The 22064-nt window shown below is 38.8% G+C and overlaps 2 protein-coding genes across 2 annotated transcripts in view; one reads left to right on the forward strand and one right to left on the reverse strand.

The window, feature by feature from the left end:
* Positions 1-2557: 2557 nt before the first annotated feature.
* On the reverse strand, positions 2558-7468 carry LOC120897041. Its single transcript, XM_040301648.1, has 2 exons — positions 7276-7468; positions 2558-7216 (listed from the first exon to the last, which is right to left on the reverse strand). Exons 1-2 carry the CDS (start codon positions 7330-7332, stop codon positions 3407-3409), a joined length of 3867 nt encoding a protein of 1288 aa, XP_040157582.1. The 5' UTR covers positions 7333-7468; the 3' UTR covers positions 2558-3406.
* Positions 7469-10101: 2633 nt separating this feature from the next.
* The window catches only part of LOC120897044 (multivesicular body subunit 12B), a 28205-nt gene continuing 16242 nt past the window's right edge, over positions 10102-22064 (forward strand). Inside the window, exon 1 of the mRNA XM_040301652.1 lies at positions 10102-10248. The gene's annotated coding sequence lies outside the window, so the exon portion shown is untranslated. The remainder of the gene's footprint in view (positions 10249-22064) is intronic.

The raw sequence follows: 22064 nt of genomic DNA on the forward strand, positions 1-22064 counted from the left end.
GGGGGTTGTGACCGAAAGGACAGGAGAGCCTTCTAGCTACAAGGAAGCGATTTCGAGCGTAGATCGAATGTCTTGGAAGCAAGCGATGGAGAGTGAGATGCAGTCTCACATGCAAAACCAGAGTTGGGAATTGGTTCAACTTCCCAAGGGAAAACGTGCATTTGGTAGCAAGTGGGTCTTCAAACAAAAGCGGAACGAGTCAGACGAGATCGTTAGATATAAAGCACGGATCGTAGCTCAAGGCTATAATCAACGATACGGTGAAGACTACGACGAGGTTTATGCTCCGGTCACAAAATACAGTACTCTTCGAACACTGTTGGCCCTGGCGGGAAAGAAGAATTTGTTTCTTCAACATTTCGACGTACGTACTGCCTATCTCTACGGTGATATCGATGAGGAGATCTACATGCGTCAGCCGCAAGGGTACGAGGTTCGAGGAAAGGAGGAGTTGGTGTGTCGTCTGCGGAAGAGCATTTACGGACTGAAACAATCGGCTCGGTGTTGGAACGAGAAGCTGTCGAAAGTGCTTGGAAAGCTGGGGTTCATAGCGAGTTCGGCCGATCCATGCTTGTATACGGCGAAAAGGAGTGGTGAGACGGTGTATCTCATCGTCTACGTCGATGACATTCTCGTGGGTTGTAAGAGCGAGAAAATCATAGCTGGCGTTTATGAACATTTACGAAGGCATTTCGAGATAGCTAATCTTGGTTATGTAAAATTCTTTTTAGGATTGGAAATTCGAAAAGAAGATGGTGTATACAGCATCGGGCTAAACAACTACATTAACAAGCTAGTTAAGACCGTGGGGCTTGTTGAGGCGAAGACATCAAAGACACCAATGGACCAGGGTTTCCTGAAGGACACAGCTGACACCAAGCTGTTGGAAGACAACACCAAGTATCGATCCGTTGTTGGAGCAATACTCTACATAGCTGTTTGTGCGCGACCCGACATAATGGCAACGGCTACTGTACTAGGTAGAAAGGTTAGTGCCCCAACGGAAAAAGACTGGACGGCAGCCAAGCGTGCGGTAAGGTATCTTAAGGATACCAAAGATTGGAAGCTGAAGATGGGTGGAGAGCATGGTGTAACCAACTGCGGTGACTTAATCGCGTTTTCCGATGCGGATTGGGCAGGCGACTCTTCATCACGGAAATCAACAACCGGTTACGTGGTGTACTTCTCAGGAGGAGCAGTGTCCTGGGCTAGCCGTAAGCAGAGCAACGTTACGTTATCTACGATGGAGGCTGAGTACGTTGCGTTGGCCGAGACCTGCCAGGAGGTACTGTGGTTGCGTAGACTCCTTAGTGATTTGGGGGAAGTTCAGCATAGCGCAACAATAGTGAATGGAGACAATCAGGCTTGTCTTTCATTTGCTCAATCGGAGAAATCCAGCAAGCGCTCCAAACATATAGAGACAAAACGTCATTTCATACGGGATCTATGCCAGCGAGGCGATATTAAGTTGAGGTACTGCCCTACTGATAGCATGAATGCGGATATACTAACTAAGCCATTAGGAACGGTAAAGCACAATATGTTCGCGATTCGTTTGGGATTGATGAGAGGTAATTTGAGGGCTATTAATTGAGGAGGAGTGTTGAAAGTAGGCAATTTCCTACCCCTCAAATATAACGCAAAGCGAATTGTCACTTGGGCAGGGAAACATTTCTCCAACACTGTAAATACATGTAAGCGATTCATTCCGCCAATGTGTTTCGTACAATAAACACACACTTAAATACGACTGCGCAAGTGTCCTGCTATTTCTCCCTTCCAACAATATTCACATATTACACATGAATGTTTTACAACAAACCAACTTAAACACACACTTTTAATTGCTTCATTTGCACAATTCAATAACATTTTAACACAGGTGAAACATGTTGAGCAAATAAATTGCCCGTGCATAAAAAACTGACTTCAACAACATTGAAGTGGCTGCTTCTGTGGCCGTGTGGCTTAACCCACCAAACTGATAGTTTTTTAGCTTTGTTTGATGGAACTGGATTTTTAGTACAAGAAATTGGTGGCGTTTTCGGTATCTTGGTTATATGGGCAGTGACTAATTGATTTCCCCCCTTAGCAAGATATTCAGTATGGCGGCACGGTCCATTTGGGGAATGAACCCATGACGGGCATGTTGTTAAGTCGTACGAGTCGACGACTGTACTACGAGACCGACTCACACTCATAGTATGTTATGATTAATTTACGAAAAGTAAAAATCAAGATTAAATACAAGGTATTTTTAGTATTTTTCTTCTAAGTTCAAATTCCGTCAAATTGACGGGTTCCGTAAACCTATTGTGAAATTCGTAACTGACCATCAAGTTTGAAATCGAGATCGTCTAAGCGATCACTCGTAAAGAGAAATTGATTTAAATAAAATTCATAAAATTTAAGTGTCGCGTTCGCAACACCAATAATAGTGGGCATTCAATCGAAGATAGGTCCCGGCTGTATGTACAGTTGAATTTATCAGCACTTCCGTTGCTAATTTAATAGATCAGCATAAAAAATATCTACAATCATAAAATATACTCAGGACTCTGGAAATGTACATGAACATCATTAACTTTATTACGATTACAGTAATACGGATTAAGATTATTTTCTTCTTATAAAAACTCGCATCAATGAAGGGCTTTCTTTTACTATGCGCATTTCCCGTACATAACGCACCGAAGCAAGCGCAGGAACCGCTTCACGTTTCTGAGTGCTTTGTAGCGAATTATTTAAAGCATTATCGGCTAGTGAAAGATTTTGGCTATAACTATTCAAGATGGGCTCTGCTGAATCAAATATATTCACTACAGCTACTTTCTCTTTATCATCTTTATCTTGCTTGCTAGCCGTTGCACATTTTACTCTGCAATCTCGATTAACAGCTATTTCAGATTCATTGCTACTCTTTGCAATATGAAGTTCTTTCCTATTGTTAGCATCTATTTGGTTCGTATTATTTATATCATCTGATGTTTCTATTATATCTTTTTTGTGTTTTGATTCTTTTTTGCATTTGTGGCCTGTCTTTTTTTCCTCGTCAACGTTTGTCTGCTTCCTAGGTGGTTTGCGAGGATTTTTACTTGTTTTCTCATCTGAACTATTTGTGTCAAGTTTTGTTCTGTCGTCCGGGCATTTACTAGACGATGGTCTATACGTACTGCAAACATCCATTTCGTCCAGCGATTCTGGAACCTGCCATGGCACTGCATTGTTAAAATGCTTACAAGAACTTTGAGCGAATTGTAGTTCTGCTGATTCATCTGATTCTGACATGTTTAGGGACTTCTTCGGTAACTCCGTTTTTGTTTGGCTATTCATTGAAACCTCTTCCTGCATTAGCTTAAGATTTGTTTGTTTTAATAGCATATTTATACGAATGGTTTCCGGCGCTTTAAACCTTTTTTGACGACGAAGCTATGGAAAAATTATGCACTTCAGATGGCCTGTTAGACGAATTTGAACTATTGATCGTTGGCTGGAAAGAGGTAACAGAAGTCAGAGTTTCATATGTATTGTTATGGTTTAAAAGCGTACTTCCCAGATTTGTTGAAAAGTGTTCTGTTTTGTTTTTTAAATCAATGCACTTTTTTGAGCAGTCAGTACACGTTTCAACTGGTTCTTCAGTACCGGGTTCAGCTAACTTCTCACTTGATTTTGTTGTGTTCGCTACCCGTTTCGTATGCACATTTCTTTCTTTCATTGCACAATCCATCGTGTCTGACGCCAAAGGTATTGGAATTTGTTGCACTCTTTCGTCCATTAACTTACGTTTGCTGGCAGTGCGATCATTCTTGTCAATTATTGACAATGGTTTAGTATTAAGTGGCGTCGAATGTGCCATCAAATTATGAGAATGAACACATTCTTTAGGTACAACGTTTTGCGCGCTATCATTGATATTAAAATTATTTGATCCCGGAGCCACAACATCATTATTCTGGTCCTCATTCTTAATGGGTGTTTGGAACAGCGAATCCATTATTTGCTCTACCGTTGAGAAGTCATCTAAAGGATAATAGCAAACATCCAAATTATTGTTAAGTATCAATTGATTCGAAGGTTTGGCCGGAGAATGCACTACAACCATTGGTGTCATGGCAGTTTCTTCTGTTCGTTTTAATATCGGTGTTTGTAACTTGCTTGGAATACTGTCTAAGGCAGAAGTGATCGGTAATGCGATTTGGGAAAAATAGGACGAAGAAAGATTGCCACCGGTTGGTGAAGCTAGAAGCTTATTTGTACTAGCACGTATATCGATATCGGATTTGTGCTTTTTCCTTGATGAAGTAGCACTCTCCATAGATAGTCTTCGTTTAGGACATTGGGCCATTGTAATCAATTCGCTTCGAACAACTGTGTTTGGCAAATTTATATTAAGCCGATGCCGTAGCCTTTCACGCATGTCACACGTATGTTCAATGGAAATTTTTGACTTATTCCTAACAATTTTTTGAGATTCATTATTGATTTTTTGGTTATTGACTTCTGCTTCTACATTAAACCCTAAATTGCTATTTTCGGTGACTATCCCCAAACTCTTGGTTATGTTAGCGTTGGGGTAGACAGTATCAGGCAGTGTTTGTTCTACCACTGAGCCATTCATATCGAAGGTATCAAAACAAGTTTGGATTGTTTCTGACTGCCGATTTTCACTATTCTCTTGTCCAACATAACAACTATTTGCACGTCGTGCACGTAAGGAATGCGGAATGCGTGCATTGTTTTCGTCCGAAAATACATCTGAATTCGATAAATATATGTGTTTGTGGCTTTTTGTATCTATACTGGAATTCATCGCTTCCATAGCATATTCAACCTTTTTAGCAACGTGGGGAAGCTCTAATTCACTCCTACAAGCCAAATTATTACTTATATTTTCCTGGTTTGTTTCCTTTGCGGTTTTGACATCGACCGATATTGCGTACTTATTACAATCCATTGACGAGAGTGTTGACAGTTTTAAGTCATTTGATGTCTTTTTCGTTACAGCATAACTATTTTTGCATATGTCTGGCAATTCTTCCTGTTTTTCTGTAACTGATTGCTTTACTTTCGCTTCAACATTTTTAGGAGTTTCCTTTAATTTTTTTTTAATTGATGTGTGAACGTTAGCAGCATGTTTAGATTTGGAATAATCTTTTGATGATTTTTTACATGTGCCACGACTTTCTTCTATTTTATCGCCAATATTTGATTCTGTTTCTTTAAAAGTCTTGTCTTCCGACTTAAACGCTACATGAAAATTAGTTTCGTTCATCCTCGATGTTACATGTGCGACTGTCGTATTTATTTGGGTTACCTTGTTTTCGCTGCGTTTAATAAGAACTGAATGATTTTGATGAGTATCTATTGATTCTATTTTCCGATTCTCTAAAACTGAATGCATCGACATCTCTGACGTGCCAAAGCACAGGTCCGTATCAAGCTCGTTATTAGCACTTTCGGCGTTGGAAGTTACTTTAGATGTTCTTATCTGCTTATTTAATTCATTTACAACATTTATATGGTCATCTACTTTCTGATGGTTATCGTCATTCCCTCTTTCAATTGGTTTGGAGTCTACTTCATCCAGGCAGCCTGATTTCTCTGTATCACATATTATATTAGAATTCATTACATTCGCCCTCGATGTTATGTGTACAATTTCATGTGAACTATTTCCTTCAATTGCACTGGTTACACTGGTTATGCAATTATTTGTACAGTTTTTATTTATGTAGTTTTTATTCTGTACTTTTTCTGAATTATTTAAGGGATTAAACAATGTTCCAATTTTTAAAATATTTTCACCATTACACGTTCCGAACGTACAAAACGGCTTTGTTACATCCAGGACGTCTGTATTTTCTGAGTGACCCATTATATTCGGGATCATTTCGTTTGTTTCAGATGACAAATGAGCTTTGGTCTTATTCATGTGAAATACGTTAGCTTCTTCTATTGTGCTGTTTGAAGTTGAAATTACGCTAGTTTTATTAGTCTCTAACGATTTAGAACGCTTTTCCGAGGCTCCGTGGTTTAACAAAGCACCACCGTAAGGCTTATCTATATGCAAGTTTCTCTTTAATTCGCATACGTCCCGAGCACCTTCACTTTTGGAAGTAAAATTAGTAGCATTTCCTCTAGTTTCATACATAACAGTACACAAATATTCATCACAATCCTCTCTTCTAACAACATCATCACCCAGTAAACTGTTCGCATTGCAGGAGCCTAAGTCAAAATTGGAAGTATTTACTTTTGCTGTAACATCACGAAATACAATAGGTTTTATGTTTAAACTTTTTTCACAGTTTTTCCGTTTTTCAGTTGATGTATGTGTGCCATCTGCTCTTAATTCACTCTTGTTTTTTATTACGTCACTAGTTTTCACTCGTCCGCACTCAGCATCCTTAGAAACTTTCTTGCCATTATTAGTTTTATTGACAAATGATTCTGGTGCAATTATACCGCACAAATCTCTTTTTTTGTTATCTTCACTGATGCATGTCTTTATATCGCGTCCGACACAACTCGTTGAATAAGATGACGGATAATCTTTCTTTGCGTTCATATTTTTCTTGCGATCGTGCACACCTCTATCGCGACTTAGTTCGTAACTGGAATATTCGCACAAACGATTCGGTTCACGAGATTTCGTTCGATGTTTTGAACGACATCTATATCGAGTTAGTTCTCTATCACTTTTACATCGATCGCGATAACCTTTCCCCTCCTTATCACGTTGCCGAACACCTCTAGTATCTACTTTATCATGATCACGAATTTGTCTGTGTGCTACGATTTTTTTAGATTCGCGTTCCATTTCACGATCATACTTGTGGTATTGTTCTGATTTCGCGTCGTTATCAGGACAACTCTTGCTCCAAATTGGATCGGCGGTTTCCTCTGTTGAGACTGTTTGTATTCCAGAATGCACTAAGAGCGTTACAGATGTTTGAGTGAACTTGGAAACGCATTTTTTACCTTTTCCAACATGATTTCCACGCCTGAAAACCACATTATCACATTGCTTTCGTAAGTCACCTATTACTGCATCCTTTCTCTTTAGTTCGGCTTTGGCGGTCAAAAGAAGAGAAGATACGTTTTCAAGTAGAATATCATTCTTTTTTATGATATCATTTTTCTCTTGTTCAACTGCGAATAACTTATCCTGCAATTCTGTTATTCTGCGTTGCAATGCAAGATGTTCTTGGCTTTCCTGAAACACGAAAAGTTTACTGTGGTGTGGATAATTTCGTATTAACATCCTTTACTTACGGTTTTGGCTTCTGATTCAATATACTCGAGATCGCCGTATATGTCGAAGTCATCCATCGTAATATTTGTAACAGATTAGAAAAAACACACAAGCTGTTATTGTTTCTAAAATTTATAATCAAGTCAATGCTTGCTAAGGTGCATCAAAAGCAACTGTCACTTTCATGTTATGATTGTTTGGCGCTATTTCGTGAAGTCAATACAGAACTAGGTGTTGGAATTAGAAAAGGTAAAACTCAAGGTGTATGAATCTGGCAAGCTGAAGGTGTTCCGAGCAACCCGCCAAACATTACGAGCTTACGAGTACAGTGGAACGTCGATTATCCGGGCAGCTCGGGACCGGGCGGTTGCCGGTTAATCGATTTGCACGGATAATGGGCCGAGAAATGTCAAATTCGTAAAAAAATGTAAAAATCCACTAGTTTTATGATTAATTCACCTTGAATCAAGCAATAAATCGTTAGTAGAATATTATTTTAATCAATAACTATAGGTTTAACCACTGTTCATGAACAAATATAAATTTCGAAAACACCACTAGACACTACAGAGCTGCACAAGAAACTGGTTACCCAATTGACTATCGCTGCAAACATTCGCTGTACGTATGAACAGCTGTCACATTTATGCGCACGGTTAAGCCACCCGCCGGTTAATCCGCTCCCGGATAATCGACGTTCTACTGTAGTGATGTGCTGTATGGAGCGCACCCACGACTTCGATCCGACTCCGACTATTGTTAGTTCGATTTCGACTCCCGCGAAATGGAACCACTAGATCCGCCCGGAGTCGGAGTCGTTCGGAGTCGTCCGGAGTTTTCCGGAATCGTCCGGAGTCGCCCGGAGTCGTTCGGAGTCGTCCGGAGTTGAACGACGCCGAACGACTCCGGACGACTTCGATTCCGGGCGGCTCCGGATGACTCCGAACGACTTCGACGACTCCGAACGACTCCGAACAACTCCAAACAACTCCGGACGACTCCGACTTCGCGGCGGCTCTGGACGGCTCCGAACGACTCCGACGACTCCGGACGACTCCCAACGACTCCGAACGACTCCGGACGACTCCGACTCCGGGCCACTCCGGACGACTCCGATCGACTCCGACGACTCCAAACGACTCCAAACAACTCCGGACGACTCCGACTTCGCGGCGGCTCTGGACGGCTCCGAACGACTCCGGATGACTCCGGACGACTCCGAACGACTCCGAACGACTCCGAACGACTCCGAACGACTCCGAACGACTCCGGATATTGCAGCGTGGACCTACCTTCCAGAGTCGATTCCAAATTTATCGGAGTCGGATCGGAGTCGACTCCGGATTTTGGCAACTTTACCCATCACTACATTCGAGTATCAAATTCCAGTGGACATTTTCGAGCACGAATAATCGGGAATTCGAGCAAATTCCCTTAAACCAAGGTGGAATATAGAGGAGGTGTCTTCTTAGCGTTTGGCATGTTGCCATTTTGAGATTCAGTTTGACAACAGCCGTCGATATTTGTTTACAGGCAGCAGGCAGAATATCACGTTGAAAATGCCGATTAATAAAGTGTGGATGCAAAATACAAGTTTTTAGTGCTATACAAATATTTATAAAACGAAAACAATTCATTTATCATATCCAAATACCAGCAACATTTGTCGCATTTGACAACTACCGTCTATCCTGGTTTTGTGTTTTTTTTTCTAAAGCCTCGATGCCCAATCGTTCTGTATGACGACACCTCCTTTCTACCCACTTTGCCTTAAACTGGAGCCTTAAACTTCCCTTAAACTGCACCAGTTTAAGGGAATTTAGAAAAAGACCTTTAAAATCAACTGTGATGCGGCTTTTTCATTGTTTTCTTTTAGATTCGCTCGGAAATGATGTTTCCTATCGTTATAGTTGGTCATGTAGCCATTTTATACATATATAATTACGATTTTTTATAAAATAACATCACAAAAAATTTGCTTTTGTTTATCATAACAAATCAAAGCTACGAATGTAAAATAAGCTCGACGGCATCGTCAATCGATAGAAGAAAGTCTAATTTACGAACTCACCAAATCTTAGCCCTTTCAATTCACTCGATCACACTCAATTCTACAATTTCCGGCGTATCGAGCTCTAATCGAGCAGATATGCGAAAACAATTTTAAACCAATGTCACTTCGGATTCTACTCGAATATTGCTGAATTTTTCGTAATCCCATGCAATTGACAGCGATTTGCGAGGATGCGTGAGGGCACTAGAGCCCTCGCATTAAAGAGCTTGCGAGCCTTGATAGTTTTTTCACCCCTAGTTTTAGCAGTTATAATTATAGCACCTCGAGAGCAGGTATAACAGTGCGATTTGTAGCATACTAAACACCTGAATTTTGACATTTTAGTTTTCAAAAATCCACAAAAATTTAAATAGTGATCTTTTCGCCAAATACTACCGCACAAAATATAATTCTTGAATAAAAATCAACGATTTTTTAAAATACCATAAGATTTCGAGTACATGAAATCTTTCGCAACCCTCGCATTGTTTGACGGGAGTTTTCAAAAATCCACAAAAATTTAAATAGTGATCTTTTCGACAAATAACACAGCAAAACACCTGAATTTTGACATTATAATTTGAAATAATCCACAAAATAAGAACTAGTGAGTTTTTCGATGGATACCACTGCAAAATTTATAATTTATGAAAAAATAAAGATTATCTCAAATACTATAAGATTTCCAACGGATGATACCACTCGCAACCCTTGCAATGTTTAACGGGTAGAGGCAGTGTAGCACCTGCTAGTTTTTATCCACCTTGGTTTAGCGGGAGGATTAAAAATTATACTGTCAAATAATGTAGCTGGTAGTGCCTCTACTGTAATTTATTTATGTTTGAATTAAAAATTTGTATGGATAATTTGTTGTTTAATAAGCATTAATACAAGCAGATAAAAGCGGAAATTCTTCTCAAAGGCTCAACTAACTGCCTGCGTAAGTCTCAAAAGTTTTTTTTTTAAATAACTTCTTTCGATAAAACTATACCTCTCTTTGAGAAGTTCATACAAGTTATCCATTCGATGCGATACCTCTTCACATCCTGTATTGATACATATTGTTTTACAACATTTCTAAATGTTGAAAAGAACAGTGAAATCTCTCTAAGGTGAATATTCAAGGGACCCTCAGCTTAGAAAGATATTCATGTTGGGATGTCATGAAGAAACCATAGGATGGCATTCTTTAACCAATATTTTTGTGAACTACCACCAAAAATCACCTGATACGGAAGTCACAAGAAACGTAAACTCAAAAATGTTATGCTTGACTAGTTAATTTGGCCCGGTTGCAGGATATCGCAACAGAACCTTAGAGGTGTATACTGCCTGCAGGGCACATTTAAAGGCTTTCATGCACATGTAGATAAACAATTCTGTTCTCTTTTGAAGTCTTTTTACTAATACTCTATATGACCGTGTTGCTATCTTGGTACAGGTTCCTATCCAATTCCTATCCCGGTTCATAGCCCATCCATTTTTTTTGTTTTATCTACAATATGTGGTAAATGTTACTGTTTCCATTACATTAGGAACCATGGTCCACTTTCTTTCTCAGTATGTTTTACTATCGGCTGGACTCGTGGTACAGTCGTCAACTCGTACGACTTAACAACATGCCAATCATGGGTTCAAGTTCCAAATGGACCGTGTCCCCATACGTATGACTGACTTTTATCCTGCCATGGGTTATCAAAAACGGTTAAAGTAAGGCTCAGCCCTCTACGTTACATTGGAGAAGCGTTACATCTTTTAAAATATTCCCAAGCAGCATTTTTATTACAGTTTTGTCATCCAGGCGACCGACCAGTATACATTATTAGAATAAAAAATATTTTAATTTGCGATGAAAAAAAAGGAATTTGCTTTAAGATGAATCAATTTCTAGGAGATTTAATTTTTAAATAACAATTAAATTACAGGTTTAATATTTTTCATTGTTGCACTATGATTAATGAAAAAAAAAGTCTGAAAGAAGGAAGCTCATGAACACCCCAAAAGCTTTCAATTGGAGTAACATTTCCTATGATTAGAAAATATAAAATATAAAAAATATTTATAATTAAATTATATATTTGAAATATAATTATTACCTTTTCAATCAATTTTTCCGGCCATTTCGAATAAAAATTACTTTAGATGCTCTTTTTAAGGGCTCTTTTTAAAAATGAGGTTAATGAAGTTAATAAATACTTGAAAGTATTTCATTATCCTACTTTATCAATAACTGGGTAAATAAATAAATAATCAATTTTTATTATTTACCCCTTTTATGTAAAAGATTGGCATAATTATAATTCTTGAAGTTGTTACAACTCTGATTGCTGTTAAAAATGATAGCCTAATAATAATATTAGTATATATTTATACTAAACAATTATCAATGAATTTATCTTTATTAGCGATTGCTGTACTTATTTATGTTTGTTCAAAAATTTTAGCTTTTCTAACTATCATATAAAAGAAAACAATATTAAGCCATGATAATCTATTATTTTGCTCATCCACGGCGGTTAAAACAAACGTTCAAAAATGCTGCTTGGGTTTGTGATAAACAGGCGTTACGCGTAACGCTAGCGTAACGTAGAGGGCTGAGCCTTACTTTTACCTCAAAAAGTTATTGAAAACCAAGCCCCGCTGTGGTACAGGCCTTGGCCGACAACGGTTGTTGTGGCAAAGAAGAAGATGTTTGACTATTCTGCTATGATTGACCATTTTTACAACCACATACTACATACAAAAAATTAATTTAGTCGTTCTTTTTTTAAGGAGATTGGCCACATTCGCCTCTATTAATAATGTTATCTATACCTAAAATTTAACAATCTGCTTTGCTAGCCATTTGTGGCTTGCAAATTACCGTATACCGGGTAGTCTCAGTTTACTTAAGACTATCTGTTGATTTTATTGTCTGTAACAATTTTGGTTTTGGTTAAAGTTGTTTATAAAAGTTAGTATTATGAAGGAATTTTAAAAGGCGAATGAAGGAATGAAATATGAAGGATTTTTTTTATATTGGCAATCGCTGAAAATTTAGTCGTTCTAAACTTATGGAATAGCTACTAATAAATGTCATGACATGTTCATATGATATATGGATCCGAGTCTCCCATCCACAGGGGTCACTGTCACGGCTTATTATTGACCCCTGCCCCACCTTCTGCAAGAATATTTGAGCACCAAGCAACCATGTATGTGCCAAATGGTAATAAAAACAATTGCACTAACTTCATTCAACTTTGTTACTTTCCCATATATAAAAGAAACCCTGACCTAGGAATGTCCTTATTCCGTGTATATTATTGTCCCATTACTTTTTCCTATAAGAGTTGCTGATCATTTCAGGTCTTCAGTTCAGTTAAGTTGTAATGCCACTGCTGAACCATAAGATAATTTTTCCCGCAAGATATACTTTCAATGGATTATTCAAATTCAATTATTTATATTTTGCTTTTTTTCAACTGTTTAACACAACTCGTACAAAGCCTTATCCACGCATCTACGTATGAAGGCCCGATCCATGGGAAATATAAACCCGTTATATGCATGTTTTTAAGATCTTCATTTGGACCTAATTTTTCAGCTCCAATGTGTTCACTATATTGCATTGTACCCGAATTTTTGGAGTAATCTATAATGAAAAATTGTATTTGTTCAACGTTCATAGTGTACGATTTTGCTATCCTTTCTAGCGAGCATTTGATTTCACTTGGATGATAGTTCGAAGCAAGTACTTATTTGTCTTACTTTTTGTTTAAATGTTTTGTACTACACAACACTGCTCCGCATGATCAAATAGATGGAACGGGGTATAATCTTTACCACAGAATTATTTAGAATCACTGGGAATTATTTGATGATTGTTGATACACTTACAATACGTTGGTAGAAGAAAACAATGATGTCTTTCGATTTGAATATCTCAATGATTCTATCAATCTACCATTGCTTGTTGCCTCAAAGAAAGACATCCCCTTTATGAAATAAAAATCATCCAAGCACCCATATTTGGTTAGCAACACTGTTCTATAGTGAGTAACTTTTTCGTACACATAGTTTCTGATGATGTAGGGTTTCATGACTGAAATCCAATTTACGACATAATTAACGCATCGCGTAACGTCCGTATGTGGAAATTTCGGCCGCCATATCGCAAATGCAGATTGGAGAATAATCTCCTGGGGGAGGTATTCATCATGAACAGACATAAAATGTATGGGATATGACGGGACCGTCTAAGTCAGTGATGTCAAACTCGTTTTGAATCGCGGGTTGAAAACATTCTCGCGGGCTGCAGTTGAGTGGTGTTGGGAGGATGGGAACGGATTCCAAGAAATGTCAAACGCATATAAAAAAATGAAATTCACTAGTTTTATGATTAATTCACCTGGAATCAATCGATTAATCGTTAGTATAATATTATTTTAATCAATAACTATAGGTTTAACAACTGTTCATGAACAAAAATGAATTTCGAAAATACCACTAGACACTACAGAGCTGCACAAGAAACTGGTTACCCACTTGACTATCGCAGCAAATGTTCGCTGTACGTTTGAACAGCTGTCACATTTATGCGCACGGTTAAGCCGCCCGCCGGTCGACGTTCTACTGTATATGCTTTTTAACATAACTAGAGTCTGCGTATCGTAATCTATGTGTGTTATATATTTTTATTCTCATACTCTCGTAATATATAACTGTAACTCTCGTACTCTCGTATATACCCTTATCTACTAAAAAATTATAAACAAGTATAAAGGAGTTGTCGTCATGTAGAATATTTGACCATCAAGACTTCTAAGCCATCAAGAAAAAGGCATAAAACCATAATTGGGGTTCTATCCGTTTTAAGTTTGTATTCTGAAATTTCAGCCTGTCAGCTGTTTGCATTGTATAGCAGTTTTCGAGCAGCTATCTAAGTAGGTATACCATACAGATGGGCTTATCCCAAGGTGTATGAATTTAGAAGGCTGATTTTTTTTCATTTCTGCTTTATAATAAAGGTTTTAAGAGTGTTTTGTGTATTCGTCAGGCCTCCAGAAAGCTTGTTTGAACAAAAAAATTTACCCATTCTGTCAAAAAGACATGCTATGAGACCACCTGGACTACATGCTCTTTGATTCTGGATTTCATCACCAGATCGGTTTAATGCTCCTTGGGATACATGAAACAACACCTTGTTTTGACATTTTTCCAGCAGGTACTCGAAACTAATTCTAGCTTTGAGGCTAGAATAATGTAGACCGAAATTGCAGGCTAGTTTTTTGTGTGGCTTTGTATGGTGTGTTTACATGATTTCAGCCTGCAACTGTCAATCTCCATACAAAAAACTGACTAGAATCGTGAAGAGATCTATCGACGGCAATTGCCAAATACGACGAATGTTGCTGATACAGGCGTCCCGAAGATACAGTATCTCGAATTTCTGCGTATGTCAAATCTCGTAATATCCAATTAAAATATCAATAATCTACGTGTAATTTTGCAATTAGGGCAAAATTATTATAGTTATTTTAGGCACCAAATTAATTATTTTATGTGATTGTGACTGAATATAACAGTTTCAAACCTTTTTAAATAGTTTCTAAAACGGACGTCACACGAAGCGCAAACTCAAAAAAAAATACGCTTGATTTGTATGGGAGAGCGTAAACTTCCTATCAAAAGATTATAGGGTTGTATGGCTGAAATCCAGTTTACGCCAAAGTTTACGCTTCGTGTGACGTCCGTATAACATTCGATCAATACGGAAATTATTTGGTATTTCATAATGGATGTTGCAAATCCTTACAATTTGCTCAAAGAATTATCAAATTTAGAATACCGCATATCTCCGAATCCGCGTTTAAAAGGCATTGTCTATCTTGAGGACCACCTCTATATGTGTATGATAAACGAATTGTTTACATTTTATAAAAATTCGTTTAATATTAAAAGCATACATTTTGCAACCACACTTAATAAATCGGCATTTTTCTCGTCACATTGAGGGTGATGTGTGTAGACACATATTATTGTAATGTACAAAATGAAACAATTGAAGACATGACTGTTCAGCTTGAAGGCTATTCAACAATTAATATATTTCTCTCATCTCATCTCATCTTCATCATCACAATAGGCCCGATTATTAAACACAAATTGTAAAGACAAGTTGTCAAAATCGGAAGATTTGTATTATGAAATCCGTTTGTGTTGTGTGTTGGAAAAACAAAATTTGACGAAACACAAACTCACAAGCACACTGCCAAGGTATGTATTATGAAACACAAACGGAAATCCAAAATTGTCAAACTGCTTTCCGTCAGCTTTTTGTCACGGAAAGGCGCCAATCTCAGATTGTTTCACCGACACAACACAACAACAGAGTTGTTACTGTTGCTTTCACGACAAAATATAAGTATTTTATTTCAGAAATTATCAAATTTTAACATTTTAAACAAAAATATGTGTACTGCCATATCCATACAAATGGCGATAAGCTGGAGATACTGGTAACGTACTGCTGTTTTGGGTTAAGAAGCTGCTGTTATTTCCTTCCTCTGTTGTTGTTCGATGGTAGTCGAAAGATGAAGGGCTCACGCACCCGGTTTGCGTTCAACAGCAAAGGATTCCAGCAACTTCTTCAGTGAGTGACTGCTTCAACAACCAACAGCATAGTCACATGTAATTATCACATCTAATACTGCATACACTTTTAGGAATAACAAAGACTCGGAGGGCTCGATCTCCTCCAGAATGTCAAGGAAAATTTCCTTCGGCACAAGATTTTTTTTCTTAAATCTGAAATTAACAACCACGAAATGAAACATGTATAACACGGTTTGCACAAATGATCCGCATGCTTAACTCACGCTTGGTTAGAAAGCTGTAACGGGTCGAAAACACTTCGAAGCAGTCGGCGCTGTTTTACCAGATCTACCGTTGTTTCTTCTTCACTGCTACTATCGTCACTTACGAAGTGGGAGAAAATCATTTCGAAGTTTTAAACAAGGATTGTTAGCTTGATAAACGATCGTGTCTTAAATAAACTTGTTTACGTTTTTTTTATTTTGATTTTGAACATTTTGACACATCGACAAAGGCTTTGACACAGCTTTAACGAAAGTAAAAAATTAACGAAACTTGTGTATCACAAGAACGGTTTCAAAATGCATAACTATTTTCCGTTTGTCTTGACGCACTTGTCTTGTGTCATTTCCGTTTGTGTTTAATAATCAGGCCTAATAATATCTCTTTTTTTTAATTCCATTTGACGAAAAATGGAGCGAACATTTCTGGCCGTTTAATATTTCTTTTTGGTCGTCCTGTTTCGATCTCTAGTTGTTGTCTTGATTCCTTACTCTGTTGTCCAACTGGACGATCAACGGAATTTGATGGTTGTTCTTCTGATGGAAGTGCTGGAATAGGTACGATTGTTATTTCTTGTTCAGTTTCCAAATCTGCTGTTTCCAATTGTGGAATTGATGGTGAATCAGGCGCAGCTATTATCTCTTGTTCGTTGGTGGTCTCCAAATTTGTTATTTCCTGTTGAAGTGGTGTAACTATTGTTTCTTGTCCATTTGTGGTCTCCACATTTACTTTTTCCCGTTTAAGTCCAAACATATCAACCAAAATATTTAAAGGACTTTTCGATTTTTCGTCTGGTTGATCACACGGCTTTAACATTAGCTGGTTGATATGGCTTCGAATGAGTTTTCTTCCATGTATATCGGTTAATAAAATAATGTAATTTACCCTTCCAATCCGCTCGATGACAACACCAGCTGCCCAACTCCATTTGTTTCTTGAATACACACTTCCGCGTAGACATTTTCTCCCTTCCGAAAGCGTCGTCTTACTTGCTTGATTGAGACTTGATGTTCCTTTTCGGGTTCCAACAAAGTTAACAACGTTTTCATTTTCCTTCCGAACATGAGTTCAGCTGGTGTTTTTCCGTTTAATGTTCTGCATGGTGTTGAACGGAAAACCTGAAGGATAACCTGTAGAGATCTCGCTATTTTTTCTCCTTTGTTTATTTTCATAAGTCCTCGTTTTAAAATATCCACAAATCTCTCTGCCTGACCATTGGACTGTGGTGTGGAGCGGATTTTAAATGATTTATTCCATTTTCTTTGCAAAAATTATGGAATTGCGTGGATGTGAATTGACTTCCATTATCTGAAACAATTGTTGATGGATTCCCATACTGCGCAAATAACTCTTCGAGGAATTCTACAGTGGATGATGTTGTTGCCGATGGCATAATCTTCACTTCTGGCCATTTCGAGTAAGCATCCACAACGATAAATAAAAATTTATCGAAAAATGGACCCGCAAAATCAATGTGAATTCTCTCCCACGACCTGGTTGTTTGTGGCCATGGCTGTGGTTGAAGTCGGCTTGGTGATTTGGCTTGGCTCATGCAACTAACACAGTTCTTAACGAAATTTTCAATGTGCTTGTCTAATTTCGGCCAAAACACGTGACTTCTCGCTATTGACTTCATGCGTTCTATCCCGGGATGTCCACGATGCAGCTGTTTTAAAATGCGATTTCGGAATTCTTCTGGAATTATTATACGATCTGCCATCATTAGACATCCTTTTACTGTTGAGATGGCTTCTCGATGAGCAAAATATCCACGAACTTCTTCATTTTCAATAGTTTCAGCTCGTCTAGGCCATCCTTCTTCACACAATTTCTTAACATCCTGCAACACAGGACACCTTGATGTAGCATTTCGAATTATGTTGAATGTTATAGGTAATGTTTCAATAGCTTCACCCAATACTGCTGTGATGTTCTCTTCCGATTGTAATGAAGCTATAACGAACTCTTCATCTGTTTTGGAGTAATTGTTCATGAGCCGCGAGAGAACGTCCGCATATCCAAAATTAGTTGTAGATATGTATTCTATTTCAAAATCATAGCATAATACAGGGTTTTCGAGGATTATATAGACATGTTCAGCGAGTTGTAGATTCATTCAGGCATATAATAGACTCTTTCAGCGAGTTGTAGATTCATTCAGGCATATAATAGACTCTTTCAGCGAGATATAGAATTGTTCGGAAGTAGGCGTTGACATGTTCAGCGATTCTGTAGAGCTGTCACTTTCGTACCCCTTGGACTGCAGTTTGGACCATTCTCATCAGAAGGTAAACAAACGATTTTCGTAAAAATATGTTTGTTTTAACTAATTCATGCATTAAACAGCTTGGGGAATGATTATTAGCTTCTTTTAGGACGAGCGAGATATAGATTCGTTCAGGCATATAATAGACTCTTTCAGCGAGATATAGAATTGTGCGGAAGTAGGCGTTGACATGTTCAGCGATTCTGTAGTGTTGTCATTTGGTTTGTTTACACCCTGTGCCGCAGCATTCAATTTTTCATTCTTAAATATCCTAAAAATAGCTAATAATCATTCCTCAAGCTGTTTAATACGTAGATTAGTTGAAAAAAGCATATTTTTTCGAAAACCGTTTGTTTACCTCCTGATGAGAACGATCCAAGCTGCAGTCCAAGGGGTACGAAAGTGACAGCTCTACAGTATAACCGAACATGTCAACGCCTACTTCCGAACAATTCTATATCTCGCTGAAAGAGTCTATTATATGCCTGAACGAATCTACAACTCGCTGAACATGTCTATATAATCCTCGAAAACCCTGTAATGTTGCCATCCGCAAAACGATGCATGGCCACTGCGCCTATGCCATATTTTGATGCGTCCGCTGCTATGATGATTTCGTTCACTGGATCGTAATGTGTTAAAAGCAAATCTGAATGCAATATTTCCTAAATTTTGTTGAAGGAATATTCACAGTTATTTGACCAATTGAATGTAACATTCTTCTTTAATAATTCATCCAAGGGCCGTCTCCATTGATGCATGTTCTTTACCAACTTCGCGTAAAAGTTTACAGCACCAAGAAATGAACGAAGGCTTGTAACATCGGTAGGTGCAGGCATGTTTGTTATTACTTCAATTTTGGAAGGATCTGGACGAATTCCTCTAACATCTACGATGTGTCCCAAATATTTTATTTGTTGTTGAAGCAAACTGCAATTTTCCTCCTTAAGGTGAAACCCGTAATCTTCCATACGCTTGAAAAGTGCTCTTAAAAATGTGTGATGATCTTGTGCTGTTTTGCTGAACACTATAATGTCGTCCAGAAAAGATTCAGTACCTTCAAGATTCGATATCATACCACTCATGAGCTGCTGGAATGCTCCAGGAGCAGATTTTACCCCTGGCGCTAATCTATTGAACCGGTAGAGACCCCTATGTGTGTTAATGGTTAGTAATTCTTTGGAGGGATCATCGACTTCGACTTGCAGATATGCATCTGAAAGATCAATGATACTAAAAACCTTTGATCCATTAAGTTTTGCAAAAATCTCTTCCGGAACAGGTAATGGATAGTGGTTTCATTCAAGAGCAGCGTTTAAACATGTGGAATAGTCTGCACATATACGCACCTTTCCATTCGGCTTTTTAACGATAACTACAGGTGCAGCCTACGAAGAAAAATCGACAGGCGTGATGTTTATGTTTATTTGTCTATCGATGGACAATAATGCCCTCTCGAACCATTTTAGCAATGTTTTACAATGAGTTCTTTACAATGGATTACAATAACATAGAACATAAAAATGTGCACTATGGAACCAAGTTTAACACAGAAACACGATCATTAAACTCAGTTGGCAAAATCCTCGGCTCAAAAGCGTCGCTGACTGCGTTGAAAGCACGGCACATGAGTAGGAACGGGTCAGAGGAGCCAAATTGCGTTCTACGGTCGTCGAGGGCCAACATTGCCCGAGTCCGGAGCGGCCTGGCCGGAACGTACAGGTTGATGGCAGCCAGTAGTGACGGAGAGTCAATACGGCCGTCGAGAAGTCCCGTGATGAACGACAACCTGGCTTTTCATATTATTATTATTATTATTATTATTATTATTTATTTATTAATCTTCAACGGGCTCTAGGGCCTAATTAAGATGTAACAGTTCATTAAAAAAAAAAACATAACAAAACATGATTTGCTGCGCAATTCACTGCGGCCATGGCAAAAGCCGGAGACGTTCCTTGAAGCACTGAGTTGAGATGTCGAAGTCGAAGCAATCCGAGACAGTGTTGAAGACAGCCGACATGCGGAACATAGGGTCAGACCGACCAGCGCTGGAACGGGGTTGAGCGAGCCGTAGAGTTTCTCTAGACCTAAGTGTTCGGGATGGTGCATAGATATCGACTCGATGCAACAAAGGCGATGAGTCGATTGAGCCATTTAGCAATCCAGCGATGAAAGAGCACTGTGCATTGCGTCTTCTAACCGAAAGAGGTTCAAGGCCTAGAAGACGGCACCGCGCAGCATACGGAGGAAGATTATTGCGATCCTGCCAGGGAAGTAGGCGTAGGGCATATCGCGTGAGTTTACGTTGAATCGCCTCAAGTCGAGCAATTGAAGAAGCGGTAGTTGGGCTCCAGACTACGCACGAATATTCCAGAACCGAACGAACGATACAGTTGTAGACAGCTTTGATGCACATGGGGTTGTGGAATTCATTAGTTGTCCGGATAACCACGCCAAGTAATTGATTTCCTCTAGCTACAACGTCATCAATATGCTATTTAAAGTTCAAACTAGAGTCAAGCAGAACGCCCAGGTCTTTGGCATGATTTTGTCGATTAATTGCAGTGCCGTCTATGAAGTAGGTACCAGTTACTGGGCTCCTGCATCGACTAAAAGACACACAGTAGCATTTCTCGATGCAGATAGTCAGTCCATTACGCTTGCACCACGAACAGAAAATTTCGATGCAGTCCTGCAGCAATGTACAATCACCTGTGTTGTGAATAGGTGCAAAATTTTTTGCATCGTCGGCAAACAGACTGATACTGTCGGGAGGTAAAGCGAGGGTAACATCGTTGATGAACAATATGAAGAGAAGCGGGCCAATATTGCTTCCTTATGGCACACCCGAGCTGCTGACTATTTCTTTGGACATGTGCTTATCAATTTTCACGATGTATGTGCGATTAATTAGGTAAGACTTAAGCCACTGTACGAGCGAGCTGGGAAGTCCTAGTTTATCGAGTTTAGCGAGAAGAATTGTCGAATGCGGAAGAGAGTCGAATGCTGCTTTCAGATCTGTATAAATTGCATCGACTTGAGTTCCGGCATCAATTTGACTAGTGCAATAGGTTACAAATTCAACCAGGTTTGTGGTAGTCGACTTTTTTGACACGAATCCATGTTGATACGGGCTTAGGTAGCTGCGGCATGCATGTAGCAGATTTTTGTATATCACTAGTTCGAACACCTTAGCAATGGCACACAAAGATGTAATACCCCGGTAGTTGATGGCATCTGTCCTGTCGCCCTTTTTGTAAATAGGAACCATCCAAGATTTCCTCCATGTTTTGGGAAAGTAGCCATTGGCTAGCGATGCATTGAACAATTTTGCAAGGATAGGTGCTACTGTCGTTTGACAGCGTTTCAGCACGGTAGAAGGAATTCCGTCGGGTCCAGGAGCGAAGGAAGGCTTTAGTTGCGCTAGGGCAGATAAAACGATCTCACTGTCGATGAAAGGAGTGCTCATGTTAATTGCTTCAGCCGGAGTGTTGACGAGAGCAGCATCAATGGTATCGGTATCATTCATGGCCGGTGAGAAGCAATCTGCGAAGCGATCCGCGAAGAGATTGCACATTTCATTAGTGTTGGCACTTGTTGCTCCTTTGTACGTAATGGATTTCGGTGTA

Source organism: Anopheles arabiensis, chromosome 2 (assembly GCF_016920715.1).
Source record: "Anopheles arabiensis isolate DONGOLA chromosome 2, AaraD3, whole genome shotgun sequence".
In the NCBI taxonomy this organism is placed as follows: domain Eukaryota; kingdom Metazoa; phylum Arthropoda; class Insecta; order Diptera; family Culicidae; genus Anopheles; species Anopheles arabiensis.

Bases quoted from the DNA above. Each gene is read 5' to 3' on its own strand.
- LOC120897041 (XM_040301648.1), bottom strand. From the start codon at position 7,332: ATGGATGACTTCGACATATACGGCGATCTCGAGTATATTGAATCAGAA. The intron at 7,217-7,275 runs GTAAGTAAAGGA...TTCGTGTTTCAG, and splicing joins TTGAATCAGAAGCCAAAACC to GAAAGCCAAGAACATCTTGC.